Source organism: Symphalangus syndactylus, chromosome 24 (genome assembly GCF_028878055.3).
Source record: "Symphalangus syndactylus isolate Jambi chromosome 24, NHGRI_mSymSyn1-v2.1_pri, whole genome shotgun sequence".
NCBI lineage: Eukaryota > Metazoa > Chordata > Mammalia > Primates > Hylobatidae > Symphalangus > Symphalangus syndactylus.
In genome coordinates this window covers 63,058,814-63,079,609 of record NC_072446.2, presented here as the reverse complement: position 1 = coordinate 63,079,609, position 20,796 = coordinate 63,058,814, and the positions used below count along the sequence as shown (strand labels likewise).

Here is a 20,796-nt window from a genome sequence, read left to right as displayed (position 1 = left end):
GAACACACACTGGATTTACCTGTTTCCCTTAAGTCCTCTCTTCCACCCTTCTTTTCTTTTATCAGACTTTTTTAAAAGACCAGAACAGCTGTCCTATAGGAAGTTCTACATTCTGGATTATCTGATTGTTTTCACATAAGGTCGTTTACCATGTTCCTTTAGTATTTCTTGTAAAATGGAAGTTAAACATAAGAGCTTGACTAAGTTCAGGTTCAATATTTCATAGGTTTGCTGTGTATTGAATATTACACATAACAGGAGTGTAGAGTGGCTGCCTGTTCCAACATTTGTGATATGATTTGATCACCTGATTAAGGTAAAGACCCCAAGTTTGTGATTACGAAGTAAGCTATGGGGTCATACTTTAGCAACTTGCAAACACTCTGTTCCTCATCAACTTTTCACCCAATGGTTTGAGTTTCTGTTGAGAACTTTTGCTTGAATCAATTAAGTTACTACAGCTTGTAAAATAAAGTTTGCATTTTTGATTACTCTCTTCAATGATCAGTTTCTAATTTTCTTACAATCTTAAATATGGCCTTCGGAATTCAAAGGGTTGAAAGTTCACAATTTTAAGTATCATAGTATATTTGTAACAGGAGAATGCTAACCTTGGATTTTCTTTTGTGTTTTCAGCAAAATGGGAAGCCACATTTTTATGATAAGCTCATTGTTGAATCCTTTGAGGAAGCACCCCTTCATGTTATGGTTTTCACTTACATGGGATATGGAATTGGAACCCTGTTTGGCTATCTCAGAGACTTTTTGAGAAACTGGGGAATAGAAAAGTGCAATGCAGCTGTGGAACGAAAAGAACAAAAAGTACGTATGCGCACCTCCCTGGATCTTTGTCAATGCCTACTCCTCTCTAAAGTGTTCTCAGAAGTGGTGATGCAGGTGCAGATCCTAGAAAGCATGAGGTGCTCAGGAAGTATTCAGGGCAAATTTCATTCATCTCCACCTCCGAAACACCATTCCCCATGGGTTCACGGACCTGTTTTTACAAACATCTCATGGGCAACTACTATTTGTCACATACCGAACTAAGGCTTTCCCATACCTTGTAATATTTAATTTTTGTAACAATCCCATAAGATAGATATTAAACTATAATTGTGAAGATAAAAACATCAAAATATAAAAGCAAGTGCTCCTGGGTGGGACTGTACTTTGGTCTTCCAGTTGTAAGTTGGGTATTATTTGTGCTCTATCCTGAAAAGGAAAGTGCATTTGAGTGAACTGGGACATTTTTATTTCATCTAAATCTGATTTCTCACCTTTGACACTATTAATATTTTGAACCAATTCTTTGGGCATTGTAAGAATTTTAACAGCATCTGAAAAATATAGCATTAAACCACTAAAGCTAAGGACCCTCATGGAGTCCATTGCACCCTCCACTACCTCTACTGGAACAGGCACTGGTATCCGCTGCTGAGAGACCCATAGACAGTTCACATCACAGGACTCTGTGGAGACAATCCCCAGTACCAGCCTGGAGCCGGGTAGACTCGGTGGGTGGCTAGACCCAGAAGAGAGACAACAATCACTGCAGTTCAGCTCACAGGAAGCCACATCCATAGGAAAAGGGGGAGAAATACATCAAGGGAACACCCGAGGGACAAAAGAATCTGAACAACAGTCTTCAGCCCTAGACTTTCCCAAATGAGAAGGAACTAGAAAACCAACCTTAGTAATATGACAAAACAAGGCTCTTCAACACCCCCCAAAATATAATACCAGTTCACCAGCAATGGATCCAAACCAAGAAGAAATCCCTGATTTACCTGAAAAAGAATTCAGGAGGTTGTTAAGCTAATCAGGGAGAGGCCAGAGAAAGGCAAAGCCCAGTGCAAGAAAATCCAAAAAATGTTACAAGAAGTGAAGGGAGAAATATTCAAGGAAATAGATGGCTTAAAGTAAAAACAATCAAAAATTCAAGAAACTTTGGACACGCTTTTAGAAATGCAAAATGCTCTGGAAAGTCTCAGCAATAGAATTGAACTAGAAGAAGAAAAAAAATCAGAGCTTAAAGACAAGGTCTTCGAATTAACCCAATTCAACAAAGACAAAGAAAAAAGAATAAGAAAATATGAACAAAGCCTCCAAGAAGTCTGGGATTATGTTAAACAACCAAACCTAAGAATAATCAATGTTCCTGAGGAAGAAGAGAATTTAATTGAGGAAAACTTCCGTGGCCTTGCTAGAGACCTAGACATGCAAATACAAGAAGCACAAAGATCACCCAGGAAATTCACCACCAAAAGATCTTCACCTAGGCACATTGTCATCAGGTTATCCAAAGGAAACCATTTTAAGAGCTGTGAGACAGAAGCACCAGGTAACTTACAAAGGAAAAATCTATCAGATTAACAGCAGATTTCTCAGCAGAAACCCTATAAGCTAAGAAAGAATTGGGACCCTACCTTCAGCCTCCTCAAACAAAACAATTATCAGCCAAGAATTTCATATACAGCAAAACTAAGCATCATATATGAAGGAAAGATATAGTCATCTTCAGACAAACAAATGCTGAGATAATTCACACCAAGCCACCACTACAAGAACTGATAAAAGGAGCTCTAAATATTGAAACAAATCCTGGAAAACAGAGTTTCTTTAAAGCGTAAATCACATGGGACCTATTAAAAAACACACACACACAAGTTAAAAAGCGAAAACAAAAAAGAAAAAAACCCAAAGTACACAGACAACAATGAGCATGACGAATGTAATGATACCTCACATTTCAATACTAACATTGAATGTAAATGGCCTAAATGATCCACTTAAAAGATACAGAACCACAGAATGGATAAGAACTCAACAACCAATTATCTGCTGCCTTCAGAAGACTCACTTAACACATAAGGACTCACATAAACTTAAAGTAAAGGGGTGGAAAAAGGCATTTCATGCAAACAGACACCAAAAGAGAGCAGGGGTAGCTATTTTAATATCAGACAACTGTAAAGCAACAGTGGTTAAAAGGAACAAAGAGGGACATTGTGTAATGGTAAAAGGCCTTGTCCAACAGGAAAATATCACAATCCTAAACATATATGCACCTAACACTGGAGATCCTAAATTTATAAAACGATTACTAATAGACCTAAGAAATGAGATGGACAGCAACACAATAATAGTGGGGGACTTCTGTACTCCACTGACAGCACTAGACAGGTCATCAAGACAGAAAGTCAACAAAGAAACAATGGATTTAAACTATATCTTGGAACAAATGGACTTAACAGATATATACAGAACATTTCATCCAACAACCGCAGAATACACATTCTATTCAACAGCGCATGGAACTTTCTCCAAGGTAGACCACATGACAGGCCATAAAATGAGACTCAATAAACTTAGGAAAATTGAAATAACATCAAGCACTCTCCCAGGCCACAGTGGAATAAAACTGGAAATCAACTCCAAAAGGAACTTTAAAACCATGCAAATACATGGAAATTAAATAACCTGCTCCTGAATGAGCACTGGGTCAAAAATGAAATCAACATGGAAATTAAAAAATTCTTCAAAGTGAATGACAATAATGACATAACTTACCAAAACCTAAGGCAGTGCTAAGAGAAAGCCCATAGCCCTAAACTCCTACATCAAAATGTCTGAAAGAGCACAGACAGACACTCTAACGCCACACCTCAAGGAACTAGAGAAACTTGAACAAACCAAATGCAAACCCAGCAGAAGAAAGGAAATAACCAGTGTGGCTGGCAAGATGGCCGAATAGGAACAGCTCTGGTCTGCAGCTCCCAGCAAGATCAACGCAGAAGGCATTTGATTTCTGCATTTCCAACTGAGATATGGGGCTCATCTCACTGGGACTGGTTAGACAGTTGGTGCAGCCCACAGAGGGCAAGCCGAAGCAGGGTGCGGCATTGCCTCACCTGGGAAGCCCAAGGGGTTGGAGAACTCCCTCCCCTAGCCAAGGGAAGCCGTGAGGGACTGTGCCACGAGGAACAGTGCATTCTGGTCCAGATACTACACTTTTCCCACAGTCTTCGCAACCCGCAGACCAGGAGATTCCCTCAGGCGCCTACATCACCAGGGCCCTGGGTTTCAAGCACAAAATTGGGCAGCCATTTAGGCAGACACCAAGATACTGCGGGAGTTTTTTTTTTTTTTTTCCACACCCCAGTGGCACCTGGAACACCAGTGAGACAGAACCATTCACTCCCCTGGAAAGGGGGTTGAAGCCAGGGAACCAAGTTGTCTAATTCAGCGGATCCCACCCCCACGGAGCCCAGCGAGCTAAGATCCACTGGCTTGAAATTCTTGCTGCCAGCACAGCAGTCTAAAGTCAACCTGGGACACTCGAGCTTGGTAGCAGGAGGGGCATCCACCATTACTGAGGCTTAAGTAGGCTGTTTTCCCCTCATAGTGTAAACAAAGCCGTGGGGAAGTTCAAATTGGGTGGAGTCCACCACAGCTCCTCAAAGCTGCTGTAGCCAGACTGCCACTCTAGATTCCTCCTCTCTGGGCCTGGCATCTCATTAAAGAAAGGCAGCAGCCCCAGCCAGAGATTTATAGATGAAACTCCCATCTCCCTGGGACAGAGCACCTGGGGGAAGGGGCAGCTGTGGGTACAGCTTCAGCAGACTTAAACGTTCCTGCCTGCTGGCTCTGAAGAGAGCAGCATATCTCCCAGCACAGCGCTCGAGCTCTGCTAAAGGACAGACTGGCTCCTCAAGTGGATCCCTGAACCCCCTGCCTCCTGACTGGGAGACACCTCCCAGCAGGGGTTGACAGACACCTCATACAGGAGAGCTCTAGCTGGCATCTGGTGGGTGGCCCTCTGGGATGAAGCTTCCAGAGGAAGGAACAGGCAGAATATTTGCTGTTCTGCAGCCTCTGCCGGTGATACCTGGGCAAACAGGGTCTGGAGTGGACCTCCAGAAAACTCCAGCAGACCTTCAGCAGAGGGGCCTGACTGTTAGAAGGAAAACTAACAAAACAGAAAGGAGTAGCATCAACATCAACAAAAAGGACGTCCATACAAAAACTCCATTCGAAGGTCACCAACATAGAAGACCAAAGGTTGATAAATCCACGAAGATAAGGAAAAACCAGCACAAAAGAAGGCTGAAAACCAGAATGCCTCTCTCTTCTCCTCCAAAGGATCACAACTCCTCACCAGCAAGGGAACAAAACTGGACGGAGAATGAGTTTGAAGAATTGACAGAAGTAGGCTTCAGAAGGTGGGAAATAACAAACTCCTCCAAGCTAAAGAAGCATGTTCTAACCCAATGCAAGGAAGCTAAGAAGCCTGAAAAAAGTTTAGACAAATTGCTAACTAGAAAAACCAGTTTAGAGAAGAACATAAATGACCTGATGGAGCTGAAAAACACAGCACAAAAACTTCGTGAAGCATACACAAGTATCAGTAGCCAAATTGATCAAGCAGAAGAAAGGATATCAGAGATTGAAGATCAACTTAATGAAATAAAGCGTGTAAACAAGATTAGGGAAAAAAGAATAAAAAGGAACGAACAAAGCCTCCAAGAAATATGGGACTATGTGAAAAGACCAAACCTACATTTGATTGATGTGCCTGAAAGTGACAAGAAGAATGGAACCAAGTTGGAAAACACTCTTCAGGATATTATCTAGGAGAAAAATGTTTAACATGATTTGGTGTTTAATGAAAACTTCTGGGTAAAAAAGAAAGTTAAATTGGGAACTAGACACTGAAGAGTAAATTGTAAGGCAAAGGGTGAATCAAGAGGGAAAAGGAATCTCTAAGAAGAGAGAATATGGTGCAAGATGGTACAGAGGTTAGAGAAAGCCTTGTGCATTCAAGGAACCACAGAATTCCAATGACCGAGTGTTGTGAATGAGAGTGGGAGTATGTGGGGAGAAAGACTGCTGAGAGGCAAGCAGGGGCCAGACTATAATGGGTTTTTTTATAGGCCATGGACATGTATTATAAGAACAATGGGAAAATATTGAAGGACTTCAGACAAAGGAATGCATATTTGTAGACAGAAAGATAATTCTCTCTACCCTATGAGAAATGGGTTGCAGAAAGACAACAGAGAGATCAAAAAAGAAACTAAGAGGCTGATGCAGATATACAGGTTTAAAAATTCTAGGTGAGATGGTTGGCCTGGGACCAAGGTAGTGACAATAGGGGTGGTGAGAAGAGAAAAGGCCAGGAGAGGTTTAAGAGGTAGAGTTAGAGATGTTTGATTTGACCTAGGAAAATAGGGAGAAGGACAAATCAAAGACCACATCCAGGTTTATGACAGGTAGCAGAAGCTGCTGTCATTCACTGAGATGGGTAATAGAGAAGCAAGATCCAGTTGGAGGGAGAAAGTGGTCAACTCACTTTTTGACAAGTTGAGTTTGAAGAACTGGCAGCTAAACTTAAAGGTCTGGACCTCTGGAAAAAGTCTCAGTGGGATACTGTAACATCTTCAGTTTATCTTCAGCATGTCAACAGGAATCAAAGCCAGGGAAGTAGACAAGATCTTCCAGGGTAAGTTCATGGAGAAAAAGAGAAAGGATGAAAAGAAAGTGAAGAACTTCAGGAAATTTAATAGATTTCAGAGACAGAGTCCCAATTCAAGACGAAAAGCAAAGTGACAAGAAAAAAAGTTAACAGTAGTTTAGAAAAGAGATTATTTGTGTTTGAACTAGGAAAGAGGCAGATAGAAGGAAAAGGAAATTAATTATAGAGAATATTTAGGAGGTATCAATAAGTCTTGGTGGCTGAGTGTACAGAAGATAAGACAGAAGGAGGAAAATAGGGGAATCTCAAGTTCTAGTTTGGGCAGATACGTGGATAGCAACATCACATCCATTACAATGAAATGGTTCTGTTGGCAAAATGATGGCCACAGACAGCTTTGAGGACATAAAGGTTCTTGAGTTATAAAGGATAAAGAAACAGTTAAATCAAGCAGGAGACAACTCCGCATGCTTCCAGAGACGCAGGTTTCTCTGGTCCTAGTAGAGCTGATAAAGTAACTGGGAAAATGGGATTTGAAGGGGACTTCTCCTTGGGCATTCTCACAGTGATCTCCATGGCCCCTACCCCCACCAGCTGCACTGTTCTAGAGGCTTTTATCACCAATCTGCCTGCTCCCCAGGTACAAGTAACTAATGCATAATAAATCAGCACATTTCAGAGCATAGGGACAAAGGCTGAATCAAATGTAAATTTCTCAGGTGTGGCATTTCTTGGAAGGCTTAGGCTTCAGATCTACAATCTATTTTCTAACCTTTCAGTGTATTTGCTCTATTAAACCAGCAGGTCTAACCTTCTTGTTTATCTAAAGCAATTTCTTACATTTTATCAGGAAAAAAAAAATGCCCATGAAAAGTTGTTTCCTAGAAAGCCTACTCTGAGATGGTGGCCTGAATGCAGGAAGGTTATTGGGGTGTGCTCCTGGGATCAGCACCTGTGAGGCAGAGAAGAAAACGGCATGGCTCCGGAGGGAGGGGAGTTGGAGAGGAAAGAGGGGATGGAGTGAATTGAGATGATGTAGACGCAGCAAAGGCCTCAATGAATCCCACAAGGAGTTCTGGAGATGAGAGGGCCTTTCAAGAGTCATCTGAGCTGAGGGAAGGGGGCTAGATCTTTTGACTCCTGCATTGATAGAAGCTACCACTAGGGATCTTGGTGGAGGAAGATCCCTTCAGACCCAGGCAATCCTCATGGAGTTGTAAGCCTCCAATGCTCCTAGCAACTAGGGGAATGGATGCATCAGTTCTGAACGATGGGCTATGGACATCAAATGGCAGCCTGCACTTCAACACTTGCCCCTGTTGCTACAAGAACTGCTTGAACCGCCCCACAGGAGACATGCATTGCATTAAATAAATTAATAATTTACCTTTCTTTACAAAATAAATGGTTTTCATCCTATCTGATCCCTGTGAGGTCCAGAGCAATAGTCAATAGACTCATGTAGATAAATGTGCCTTTCACATGGCATACCTTTTATTATTTGTTCAATTTGAGTCCCGTTAGAGACTTATAGTATTTCAGAGTGACAGGTTCTAATTAACTGCAGTCACTATCTTTCTGATGGGACTTGATCTCCCAACCCTATCTATAGACTGACCCTTTAACTTTTTTTTTTTTTTGAGACGGAGTCTCACTCTGTCACCCAGGCAGAGTAATGCAATCTCGGCTCACTGCAAACCTCCACCACCTGGGCTCAAGTGATCCTCCCACCTCAGCTTCCCGAGTGGCTGGGACCACAGGCATATGCCACTACGCTTGGCTAATTTTTTATATTTTTGGTAAAGACAGGGTTTTGCCATGTTGCCTAGTCTGGTCTCAAACTCCTGACCTCAAGTGATCCATCCACTTTGGCCTCCCAAAGTGCCACTGCACCCAGCCCATCGTTAATCTTTTTTTTTTTTTTTTTTAAGACGGAGTCTCACCCTGTCAAACAGGATGGAGTGCAGTGGTGCAATCTTGGCTCACTGCAACCTCCACCTCCCAGGTTCAAGTGATTCTCCTGCCTCAGCCTCTCGAGTAGCTGGGACTACAGGCGTGCAACACCATGCCTGGCTAATTTTTGTATTTTTAGTACAGACAGGGTTTCACTATGTTGGCCAGGCTGGTCTTGAACTCCTGACCTCATGATCTGCCCGCCTCAGCCTCCCAAAGTGCTGGGATTACAGGCATGAGCCACCGTACTTGGCCGCCTTTAATCTTTTAATACCATCCCCAGTCCTTTACATCTGATAGTATTCTTGCTTTCTGTAAATAAGCTGTCCGATGCACATTTTGAATTCTCTTGCTCCAAACATGAAACATCCTATTTCCAGTGACACTTCATTCTTTTCAGCAGAAATGAGCATTATTCTATTCTAAAAGCTGGTCCCTGGGAGTGCAGAATACACTGTCCCACATGACAAGCCAGCCATGGGCAAAATGACACCAGAAAAGAGAGTGCATTCATGAAGTGATGGTGGAAAATAATTATGATTTTTAAAAGATCATAAGTGAATGTTCTTATATCCACCTTTACTCATTTACTCTTCTTTCCTTTTCTTAATCAAATATAAGAATTTATTAATCCAATTCACTATTTTCTTTCTCTATGATGACTTGTCTCAAACAGCCTTCCATTCAAATTAACATGTTGTCCAAACTTATCTCTATTTAATTTCTCCTTCTTTTTATTTCTAGCTCAAATATTCTGCAATTGGTTCCCAAACATAAAGGCTCTGATCATCCTCTTTATCTGAATCACTTGAGTATTAACTGAGAAGAATAGAAAAATCAAAACCTCCTTCCCAGAGAGCACTAAAAAGCTCAAGTTAGACTCCACTAACAATCAGTAGATCTTAACAAAAAGGACAAGATGCAAAGTTAATATTTTGCTTACATGTGACTCTTTAGTTTTGGGCCAAGAATATCTCTTTGTTTTAATAAAAGACAACTTTAGAGTTGAACCACAAATTCTCAGAAGTCCCTAGATAATTTATTTTTGCAATGATGTAAGAGTCCAACTTTGCAAAATCCAGAAGAGAATGTCAGCAAATATAATCAATTAATGTCGAGCTTCATCAGAGATTAGAAAATATTTCAAGTGCAGCCAGTTCTACGGGTCTGCATTTCTCAAGTCGCTATGGTCCCAATATCAAACAAGTTCTGCAAAATCCGATATAACATGGCACCAATTGTAATTCTGTGTTCACATTAAATCCAGGTAGTTCCTAGTACCCATACAAGTAAATCACAGACATTTCTGGCCCATCTTCAGAGATTTTTACTCCCACCGAAAACAAAGTGGGTTCAGCAAGCTGTAGCTGTAGAGAATTTTAGGACAAATATCTAAATGTTTGCATAAATTATAAATTGCTATTTTGCATCCACATTTTGCATCCTGATACATTAACAATATTAGCCCAGAGAAACTTTCTTCTGAAGGATGAGGTCCATTAAGGTCACTGGGTATGAGATATGGTCTTGTCCAAAACAGACAGCCCAGGCACTGGTCTTCCTGTTTGGATCTGCGTAGATCCAAACTCAAAATTTCACTGGGGTATCTCTAGGAACGTAAATATATTAATAAGTATGCAGCTTATGGGATAGAAATATTAGACCAGTGCTTTGCAGACTTGGCTACCCTTTGGAATCACTGAGAACCTTTAAAAGATAAAAATACCGAGGCTTTTCTCACAGATATCCTGATTTAATTGCTTTGTGATGCAGCCTTGATAGTGGGGGGTGGAGCAGAGGGGAGGGCTGGTCAAACAAGCTTCCCAAGTGATTCTCATCTGCATACAAAATTGCAAATCAGTGTTTTAGAGCAATGCTTCTCAAACTTCATCATGCACACAGATTATCTGGGGGTCATGTTAAAATGCAGATTCTGCTTCAATAGTTTTGGGTGGGGCCAAGATTCCGTAGCTATAAACAAGCTCCCAGGTGAAGCCAATGCTGCTAGTCTGAGACCACATGTTGATCCTTCTGTAACCGGAGTCCAGACTCATTCTGCTCATCACACGACACCCAATAAGTTGAGAGACATGGAGTCGGAGCAAAGAAGGTGACCTTATTTCGAAGACCCAGCAAACCAAGAAGATGGTAAGCTAATGTCCCAAAGAACCAACCATCAACACAAATTTCAGTCTCTGTGTTAAGGGCAGAGGGAAGACAAAGGGGCTCTGTTCAAGAGGTGACCAAAGACCATGGACATCTGGGCACCAGCAAGGGTCTGTGGAGGTTTGGAACTTTTTGGCCTTGACCAGGTCACAATGCTCCTATAAATCTTTAACAAAACGTAGTTGTTTACATATCTCCCCTTTAATCCCAGAGTTAATTTCAAAAAACTACATGATTGCTGTTTTTATGTTCTATTTCAGTGCTCTAAAATTATCCTAGCCTATGTGCAGGAATGGGTAAAGGCTGCTTAAACAAAAATGGAATTTGCTGTGTTAGTTCTTTCGCTGTTTCACTGTTACGTCGCTAGTATCACCTGAGAGCTTGCTAGAACTCTCAGACCCAGCCCAGCATCTTTAGTTTATCATGATCCTCAGGTGATACAGATACACATTAAAGTTTGAGAAGCACTGCTATTCTAAAGGTTCTCAATTTGAAATTCGGGTACCACCCGCATTCAGGTGCAGGCAGCGCTATCCCTTGAAACCTCCAGGTGTCTATCCCCTTTCACATGCACAGCTATCCTACTATCCCTTACAGGAAAGATGGTCTCAGCCCATCTGTACTTTGTTGTGGTAGACTTTGGCGATTAACGGTTACAGATCAACAGTTGATAATACCAGATTAATGCTTTACAACCTTGGCTGCACATTGTAGCTGTTCTGCCCCACACATTCATCATTACTAGCTTTCTGTCTCCAGTACTGCCTCCAATGTCTCTTTTACCACCCCCACAAATTCCACCCTTGGAGCCCGCAATCCCTTGATTTTAAGATCTTTTCATTCTCCTGTTATATCTCAGGTTCTCTTTTCCTTTCTTCTATCCATCTTAAATTCCATGGGCTTTGAAACGACCTCATCTTGATACCCACCCCCATGCTGACTGGTCACCCTTCAAATTCAGCACCACTAGCCTCAAGATAGCCCTTGGTGCCGCCTGCCAATCACACTGTTACTTAGGTCCTCTAGTCACTGACTGTTCTAAATGGCAACTTCGTACTTTCCCCTTTCCCCTCAAACCTGCAACATTTCTTGTACCTCCTGACTTTCAGCTAATAATGTTGCTTCTATCAACTACAGAAAAAAAAATAAACTTTTAAAGAATTAAAATTACTTTTACTTAGCAGTCTTCCTGAGGACTGTAGACTGAAGCCTAGAGCCTCAGAGTAGCCCTTTAAACAGGTCCTATCAGACTGCTCCAATGCAGCATTTCAGTTCACAGTTTACATACAGGTAGTAAAGATTCAGTATACGCAAAATCGCATCTACATTTGGGTGCAAGAGTACATCTGATTATAGTTTACAGAAGCATAACCACTAACCGCATCAGACATTATCTTATGTGTAGGAGAAAGAAAGAGCTAAAGTTATTTATTTATTTATTTATCTGCGGGATTGTCCCACTTTATTTTTTAATTTTTTTATTTATATGAATTTGGGGGTAAGAATGCAGTTTTGTTACGTAGATATACTGTGTAGTGGTGAAGTATGGGCTTTTTGTATAACCGTCACCTGAATAATGTGCATTGTGCCCATTAAGTAATTTCTCATTCCCCTACCTCCTCCTACCCTCCCACCCTTCCAACTCTCCAGTGTCTCTTATTTTACTCTCTACATCCATGTGTGTGCATTATTTAGCTCCCACTTAGAAGTGAGAACATGTAGTATTTGACTTTGTGTCTGAGTTGTTTCACTTAAGATAACGGCCTACAATTGCATCCCTGTTGCTGCAAAAGACATGATTTCATTCTTTTTGTGGCTGAATAGTATTCCACTGTGTGTGTATGTGTGTATGCACACACCACATTTGCTTTATCCAATCGTCTGTTGATGGACTGTTAGGTTGATTTCGCATCTTTGCGGTTGTCAACGGTGCTACAATAAATTCATATCTTTCTGATATAATAATTACTTTTCCTTTGAGTAAATACCCAGTAGTGGGATTGCTGGATCAAACGGTAATTCTATTTTTAGTTCTTTGAGAAATCTCCATACTGTTTTCCATAGAAGTTGTACTAATTTAATTCCCACCAACAGTGTATAAGCATCCTTTTTTCTCCACAATCTTGCCAACATCTGTTATTGTTTTGGCTTTTTAATAATAGACATTCTGAAGTAATTTATCTTTTGAGGAATATAGTGACTCAGGGAAGAGACGTGGGGGGACCATATGCTCTATCTTGTTTTGTCTTCGAAGCATCTTTCCAGAAAGCTGCATATTGTCACAGAGTCAGGGGCCTTGTGAAATTATGCAGGCAAGCAGAAATGAGGAAAAAACAGCTTCTAGCATTTGTTACTTTGTCTCACACTTCCTATTTCACTGAGAAAATAGAAAAAGGTCAGCACATCCACCTGCCTCCTCCACCACCTACCTGCTAGTGTGCTCATATACTTGGCCTTCCACCTGCCACCATGGGGCAGGTGTCTGGATTCCTATCAAGGCCACCTGTGCACTAGCTCACAGTCATCAGCAGTCATTCAGCCTTAATACATCCAAAACTGTGGGTTGAGTTTCCCCTCCAAACCTGTTCTTTTCACAATCTCCAGGTAAGTAAATGGCAACTCCACCAGTCCAGATGCTCTGGACAAAACCGCTGAGTCATCTTTGACTCAGCTCTTTCCTTTGTACCCAGAGTCAAATCTGTAGGCCAATACTGTCAATTCTATGTTCCAAATACACTGTATGTGTTATCAGACTACTTCTTACCACCCCTGCTGCTACAAGCTTTGTCCAAACCACCATCTCCTCTTACCTCAGATGTACCCTGCTTCCACCCTTGAACCCAACAGTGTCTTCTCCACTAACAAGCAATGTGATGTTTAAAATCCTAAGTCAGGTCACAGCACATGTCTGGCCAGAACCCTTTAACATCTTCCCATCTCCTTCCAAGCAGAGCTGCCAGAGACTCTGCAGAACGCAGAGTCTCTAACTTCATCCCTTCTCCTCCTCTTCACTCCCAAGCACTGCTTCAGACACTAGGACCTCCTTGCTCTTCCTCAGGCACTACCCACACGTGCCTGCCTGAGATAATTTCCACTTACAGAGCCCTCTGCCTGGAATGGCCCTCCCTAGGGTATCTGCATATCTCACACTCTGACTCAGCTATCACCAAGAAACCAATAGCTTTAAATGCAGCCAGAATCACTGGCCAGCACAATCCGCCATCTCCCCAACCAGGCTTGGATCTAAATATCTTCTGGTTAAAAAGCAAGAAGGGGCGAAAGTTGTCCACAATTGTATCTGGCAGAGCATGTGCCATAGGCTAAGAAGGCAACCCCAAAATACCAAAGGCCGAGAAATATTTTGCTAAATAAGATCACTGGTAAAATCAGATCATAGTCTCCCACAGTGAATACTCAAGAGAGACCAACATCTCTTTGTAGATATATATGTACGAGATATATATTTTTATTTGTATAATACAGAAACATATATATTTACATACACACATATCACTTGCACAAAGCCAGTATGTGAATGAGCGGGTTAAGACAAGCCCGAATGAAAAGCCACTTCTTATACTAATGTTTTCTTCTTTTTCCTTTTTATTATGGAATTAGTGCACAAAAACAAGCATTATTTTATCTTTGTGCATGCATTTTTTCTGTCTCTTCTGTGCACTTAACTACACTTACGTTCGTGTGTACTTACTCTGTCCTTTATGGGATCACATCATACATCTTGTGTGACTTGTTTTTTTTTCCCCTAACTCTGTCTTTGAAGATATTTATATGCCAATACAGAACTACTTCATTCCTTTTAACAGCTGCATGCTATTCCATAATATTCCATGATACTCCATATATGGGTATACCATACTTATTCCCATTTTTATTTTCATAAATATCTTGTCCATGATCAGTATATGCATGTATTCTAGGATAATTCCTAGAAGTGGCTGAGTCCAAGGCATGCACATTTTAACTTCTGAGACATACTGCCAATTTGCCTTTCAAAAATGCTTGGCTAGACCGACTGCAGTGAACAGTATCTAACAATGCATGCTTCCTCGCCAGCACTTGGTAGGTTGATTATTATCAACATTTAAAAATTGTTTTGCTAATCTGATGGGTGAACATTATTTGTTTTTGTCTTAATTTGCATTTTCCTGATTAATAGTATGACTGCACTTCTTTAAATATACTTTTTAGTTATTTACACTTAACTTTTCTCAGACTGGCAGTTCCTATCCTTTGCTCATGATTTTATTAAACTTTTTGAAAATTGATTTAGAGGAACTCTTTCTATGTGCTCTTATATCAATAATTTTTCCATTAAATGTATTTTAAATATTTTTCCAATTCTGTTTCTTGGCTCTTAACTTTATTTGCATTATATTTAGCCGCACATAAATGTTTAAGTCATACGTAGGAAACACATTTATGTTTTCATTGTTGTTATTAGTTTTGATGTTAGTTTTCTTTTTTTCTCTTTGGGATGGGGTGTTAGTCGTGTTTATAAAATGTTCCTATAGTTTCATTCAGAACTTCTGTGATTTGGGGTGTTTATTTTAAACATTTGGTCCATAAATCTATTCATCCATCTAGTTTATTTCTATGTGCTGTGTGAGGTAAAGAACTATTTTTAAAATTTTTTTTTTTTTTTTGAGACAGTGTCTCACTCTGTCTCCCAGGCTGGAGTGCAGTGGCGTGGTGTCAGCTCACTGCAAACCTTCTCCCCCTGGGTTCAAGTGATTCTAGTGCCCCAGCCACCAGAGTAGCTGGGATTACAGGCGCCTGCCACCACACCCACTTAATTTTTGTATGTTTAGTAGAGACGGAGTTTTCTCCATGTTGACCAGGCTGGTTTTGAACTCCTGGCCTCAAGTGATCCGCCCACCTCGGCCTCCCAAAATGCTGGGATTACCAGCATGAGCCACCACACCTGGTCAATTTTTTAAAAGATATTTCTAATAATTTCCCCAATATCATTAATTAAATAGTTCTTTTCTTTTCTTTTTTTCTTTTTCTTCTTTTTTTTGATGGAGTCTTGCTCTTTCACCCAGGCTGGAGTGCAGTGGTGCGATTTTGGCTCACTACAACCTCTGCCTCCTGGGCTCAAGTGATTCTCCTGCCTCAGCCTTCCTAGTAGCTGGGATTACATGCATGAGCCACCGCACCTGGCCAATTTTTTTTAATGATATTTCTAATAATTTCCCCAATATCATTAATTAAATAGTTTTTTGTTTTTTTTTTTTTTTTTTTTTTTTTTAGACAGAGCCTTGCTCTGTCACCCAGGCTGGAGTACAGTTGCGCGATCTTGTCTCCTAGGTTGGCACGATTCTCATGCCTCAACCCCCCGAGTAGCTGAAATTACAGGCATGCGCGCACCACCGTGCCCGGCTAATTTTTGTATTTTAGTACAGACTAGGTTTCACCGTCTTGGCCAGGCTAGTCTCAAACTCCCAACCTCAAGCGATCCGCCTGCCTCAGCCTCTCCAAGTGCTGGGATTACAGGCCAGGCGTGAGCCACAGAGCATGGCTAAATAGTTCATTTTTAACTCAGTTATATGAAATGTTGACCTATTTTCCTATTATTTTGGGTAACTCTACAAGTTTTTAGATAATTCTTTAAGATTTTCTTTCTGTGTATACTTTAGAATTGGCTTGTGAGGTATAGAATTTGGAAAAAACTGGCCATTTTCATTAAATCTATAGGTTATCTTTGGAAAATTTGATGTCTTCATAGCAGTCTTCCTGTTCAGAAATCTGTCTCTCTGTTTCTTTACATATTTCTTATGTTCTTTAGTAACAATTTATAATTTTCTTTATAAAAGTCTTACCATTTTCTCTTACTGGGCACAATTTTTTAATCATGACATAATTTGAATATTATCTTTCTCCCATACCATCTTCCAGTTAACTATTGATAACATATAGCAAAGCAATTGTTATTTTTATATTCTAACCTCAAATGCTGCCACCTTAATAAATTCACTCCTTCACAGTTTCTCAGATAGTTGCATTAGAATTTCTGGAATTTTTCATGGGTGACATGAAAAACTGTACATATATTATCTTTGGGGTTTGCTATTACAGTAAACTTATTGTGATATTTAACTGCTCTAAACTTACTTTTTTCTCTACTGAACTTTTTAAAATAAATGTATGTTAATGCCTTTCCTGTAATTGTAAATTTGTCAGGGTTTTTTTTTTTCCTAAAGTATTTCTGTGTAACTATCAGATACATAAAAGTCCTTGGCTCTAATAGTTCTTGGTGGATTTTTCCTTTTATTATGCTTTTTACTTTATATTCTAGTTTACCTTCTATTATTATTTATGTACCTTTTTTCTTCAATAGCCATCTCTTTCTTTTATCTTCAGCATTTCCAGAAAATGTATATCTCTTACAAGCAACAAATAGATTGAAACACAAAAAAAGTTGTATTTTAATAATATATTAACACTTATTTAAACCATATGAAATTGCTGTTTTGATAGGTTAAAAAATAGTCAAACATTGGCAATTCCATATGGTTAAACCTATAATACTGTAATTACATACTTATACTGATTCTGCCATATTTATGTTTTACATTCATATCTTCTTTTATTTTTATTTTTTAAATACTTCTCCATTTACACTTAGTACAGTTGTTTTTCTTTTAACACATATGCATTTTTTTACTTCTCCTTTTTTAAAAACTTCAAGCTTTTTAAAAATTATAAATATTTATAGTGTACAATATGATGTTTTGATATACATATACATTGTGAAATATTTATAACTATCAAGCTAATAACGTATCCATCATTTCACATAGTTACCTTTTTCTTCCTTCCTTTTTTTTGGGGAGAACATTTAGGATCTACTTTCTTATCAATTTCAAGTATACAATATATTATTAACTATCGTCACTATGCTGTACATTAGGTCTCCAGAACTTATTCATACTACATAATTGAAAGGTTGTACCCTTTGACCAGTATCCCCCTATTTTCGCCATGCCCCCAGGCCTGGCAACCACCATTCTACTCTCTGCCCCTGTGATTTCAATGTTTTTAGATTTCACACGTAAGTGAGATCATATGGTATTTGTCTTTCTTATTTCCCTTAGTATAAAGTCCTCCAGGTGCATCCATGTTGTCGCAAATGTCCTTCTCTTTTGAGCCTGAAGGGTATTCCATTGTGTATATATACCGCATTTCTTTATCCATTCATCCATGATGGACACTTGGGTTGTTTACATATCTTGTCTATTGTGAGTAATGCTGCAATAAACACAGGAGTGCAAATATATCTTGGAGATAGTGATGTCATTTACTTTGGATATACACCGAGAAGTGAGATTGCTAGATCATATGGTAGTTCCATTTTTAAATTTTTTTGGAACCTCTATATTGTTTTTCATAACAGCTTCATCAATTTACCTTCCCACCATTAGTGGACAAGAGTTCTCTTTTCTCCACATCCTTGCCAACACTTGTTATCTGTTGTCTTTTTAGTAACATCCATTCTCACAGATAAGAGGTGATTTCTCATTGTGGTTTTCATTTGCATTTCCCTGACGATTTGTGACGCTGACCTATTTTTAATATATCTGTTGGTCATTTGTATGTCTTTTTTGAGAAATATCTGTTTGGGTCTCTTGCCCATTTTTTAATCAAGTTTTTGTTTGTTTGTTTGTTTGTTTTGCTACTGAATTGTTTGGATTCCTTATGTATTCTGGGTAATAACACCTTATAAGATATATGGTTTGCAAATATTTTCTCCCATTCTGTAGGTTGCCTCTTCACTCTGTTTATTATTTCTTTTGTTGTGCAGAAGCTTTTGCTTTTCAGTTTGATGCAATTCCATTTTTTGGTTTTTTTTTTTTTTTGGTTTTGTTTTTGTTGCCTGTGTTTTGAGATCATAGCAAAAAATTCACTGCCCAGATCAATGTCAAGATTTTTCCCTAAGTTTCTTTCTAATAGTGTTACAGTTTCTGGTCTTACATTTAAGTATTTAATCCATTTTGAGTGCATTTTTGTATATAGTATGAGAAAAGAATCCAATTTCATTATTCTGCATATTTATATCCAATTTTTCCAACACCATGTATTGAAAAGACTCTCCTTTCCCCATTGTGTGTTTTTGTCTCCTTTGTCAAAGATCCATTACTGTAAATGCGTGAATTTATTCCTGGGCTCTCTATTCTGTTCCATTGGCCTATGTGTCTGTTTCTATGCCAGTACCATGCTGTTTTGATTACTGTACCTTTGTGTATTTCAAAATCAGGTAGTGCATTCTCAATTATTACAGAAAATGCCTGTGGGTGTTAACCTTATGACTCCTTGCATATACTGAAAAACGTGTATATTTGTTTTTATTTGGTTGCTAACTTGGAAGAGTACAAAATTTTAAGTTCAAGTTTTAAGCAATCTGATTATTTTCTTCTATGAAGTGTGAAACTTTATTTGCTTTAATAAGTACCTGATGAACTCTTTATATCTTAAAATTCAAATCTTTCCTCATCTCTAGAAATTTCTCCCTCCTCTTCCTTCTTACACTTTGCCTTCTTTCCCTCCTCCTTCTCTTCCTTTCCTCCTTAATCTCCTTCTTTCAATCTTGCCATGTCTATTAGAGAGATGTTTGTCCTTCTGAATCTGCCCTATATATATCTCTTGACTTGCCCTTTATATTTTCTTTTCTTTGTCCTTTTCACTGTCTTATGAAAGAAATCATCAATATAATATTGTAGCTTATTAATTTGCCTTTTTGTCATGGTCATTATTTTTTGAACTGTTTATCCTTTAAATGGGTGCATTATTATGTTTATATAAAAATGTCACTTCTACATATATATATATATATATATATATGTAGAAGTGACATATAAGCTACAATATATATATATTCATGTTCACCTATCTTGAGTGACTGTAGAAGTGGAACAGGATGAGTTTCCAGGGCCAGTAGATTGTCTTCTTGTTATGTGGGCTCTGCATTTCTCTACATTGGGGCATTGCTTTTCCCTCTTCTTCCTGTTGCCCACCACAAAGCTTTGTCCTGTGGCCAATATTATCACTGCTTATTTGTTAGCCCAATAGAAAGAGGATGAAGGGATCTACCCTCACCTTGAATGTCAGCTTGTTATAGCTCTTCACTCTCAACTTGAAGCTGCCTCTATTAGCTTACATCCATGCCAGTCTTCTCTGCAAATATTTGGACCCATGGTTTCCTGTGGTTTAATTTCCCCAGTGATCAGATCTTACTTATGTCTGTCTTTGTGATTCTTCTGCACTTCTGATTCATTGATGACACTCTTGATGGTCTTTCTAGGCATTTAGAACTTTATTTTGTTTCTTAAATATCTATTTTTTATTGTTTTTCCATGGAACTTTTAGAAGAGTGGTAGGATTCATGTAAGTACTGAGTCTGCCATCTTTATTCAATACCTCTATCTAATTCTTTAAAAATAAAATTTAAATTTAGCCATCTTTAAGTTAGGTTCTTATACTTCGAAGAACTACTGTAAATACAGTTACCCTTATCAACAAAAAGGAAAATATAAGCATATTTTGTTATTATCCCAAGTTCTGCCTTAGAAACAGCTGGCTCTCAAAAGGACAATTATATAAAATACAGTATTCGGTGAGAACTGAAGTGTCAATGTAGATGCAAATGAATCACTTTGTGTTTGATAAAGATTCTTTCTCACTCTACAAGAGATATGCTTCCAAATTTGGTAATAGTTTTAACAATGAGCTATGGATATGCTCTTTTCACTTTCATACAAGCATCAAGCCTTGTAGCAGGGTTTATTGGAAAGAGCATGGTTTGGGAACTGGAAATATTAATAATTCCCATTTTGTCCAATCAAGTTTTCTGACTTTCCATCAACTTATCTATAAAAGTTTGATAGAAATATCTATAACACTTGGAAAATTATAAATTATCATACAAATATAAAGATTGAAAAATAAAGATTATGACATTGCAGAAGAAACAATGCTATTTTTGTGGGTCTTTTTAGGTTTAACTCACTTCTTTCTACACTCCATTCTCCAAAATGATTGTGTCCTTATGGCCTGGTATTTTCTATCATATCTAGCCATTTGTATCAGAAAGCAAAATAAAGATGGTAAGCCAAATGACAAATTAAGTCTATAGATAAATAAAGATATATCCTATTGCAATGCTTTTGTTTTTGAAATATCAAGTC

The 20,796-nt window shown here is 38.9% G+C and overlaps 1 protein-coding gene across 7 annotated transcripts in view; it reads left to right on the top strand.

Annotated features, from left to right (window-relative positions):
• Nucleotides 1-20,796, top strand: part of SPTLC3 (serine palmitoyltransferase long chain base subunit 3) — a 170,985-nt gene that overhangs the window by 39,470 nt on the left and 110,719 nt on the right. For 6 of the 7 annotated variants that reach the window (XM_055265997.2, XM_055265995.2, XM_055265992.2 and 3 more), the window contains one exon: nucleotides 637-822. The exons of the other annotated variant lie outside the window; for it this stretch is intronic. In XM_055265997.2, the coding sequence (XP_055121972.1) occupies nucleotides 637-822 (186 nt within the window). The remainder of the gene's footprint in view (nucleotides 1-636; nucleotides 823-20,796) is intronic. 7 annotated transcript variants of the gene reach the window in all.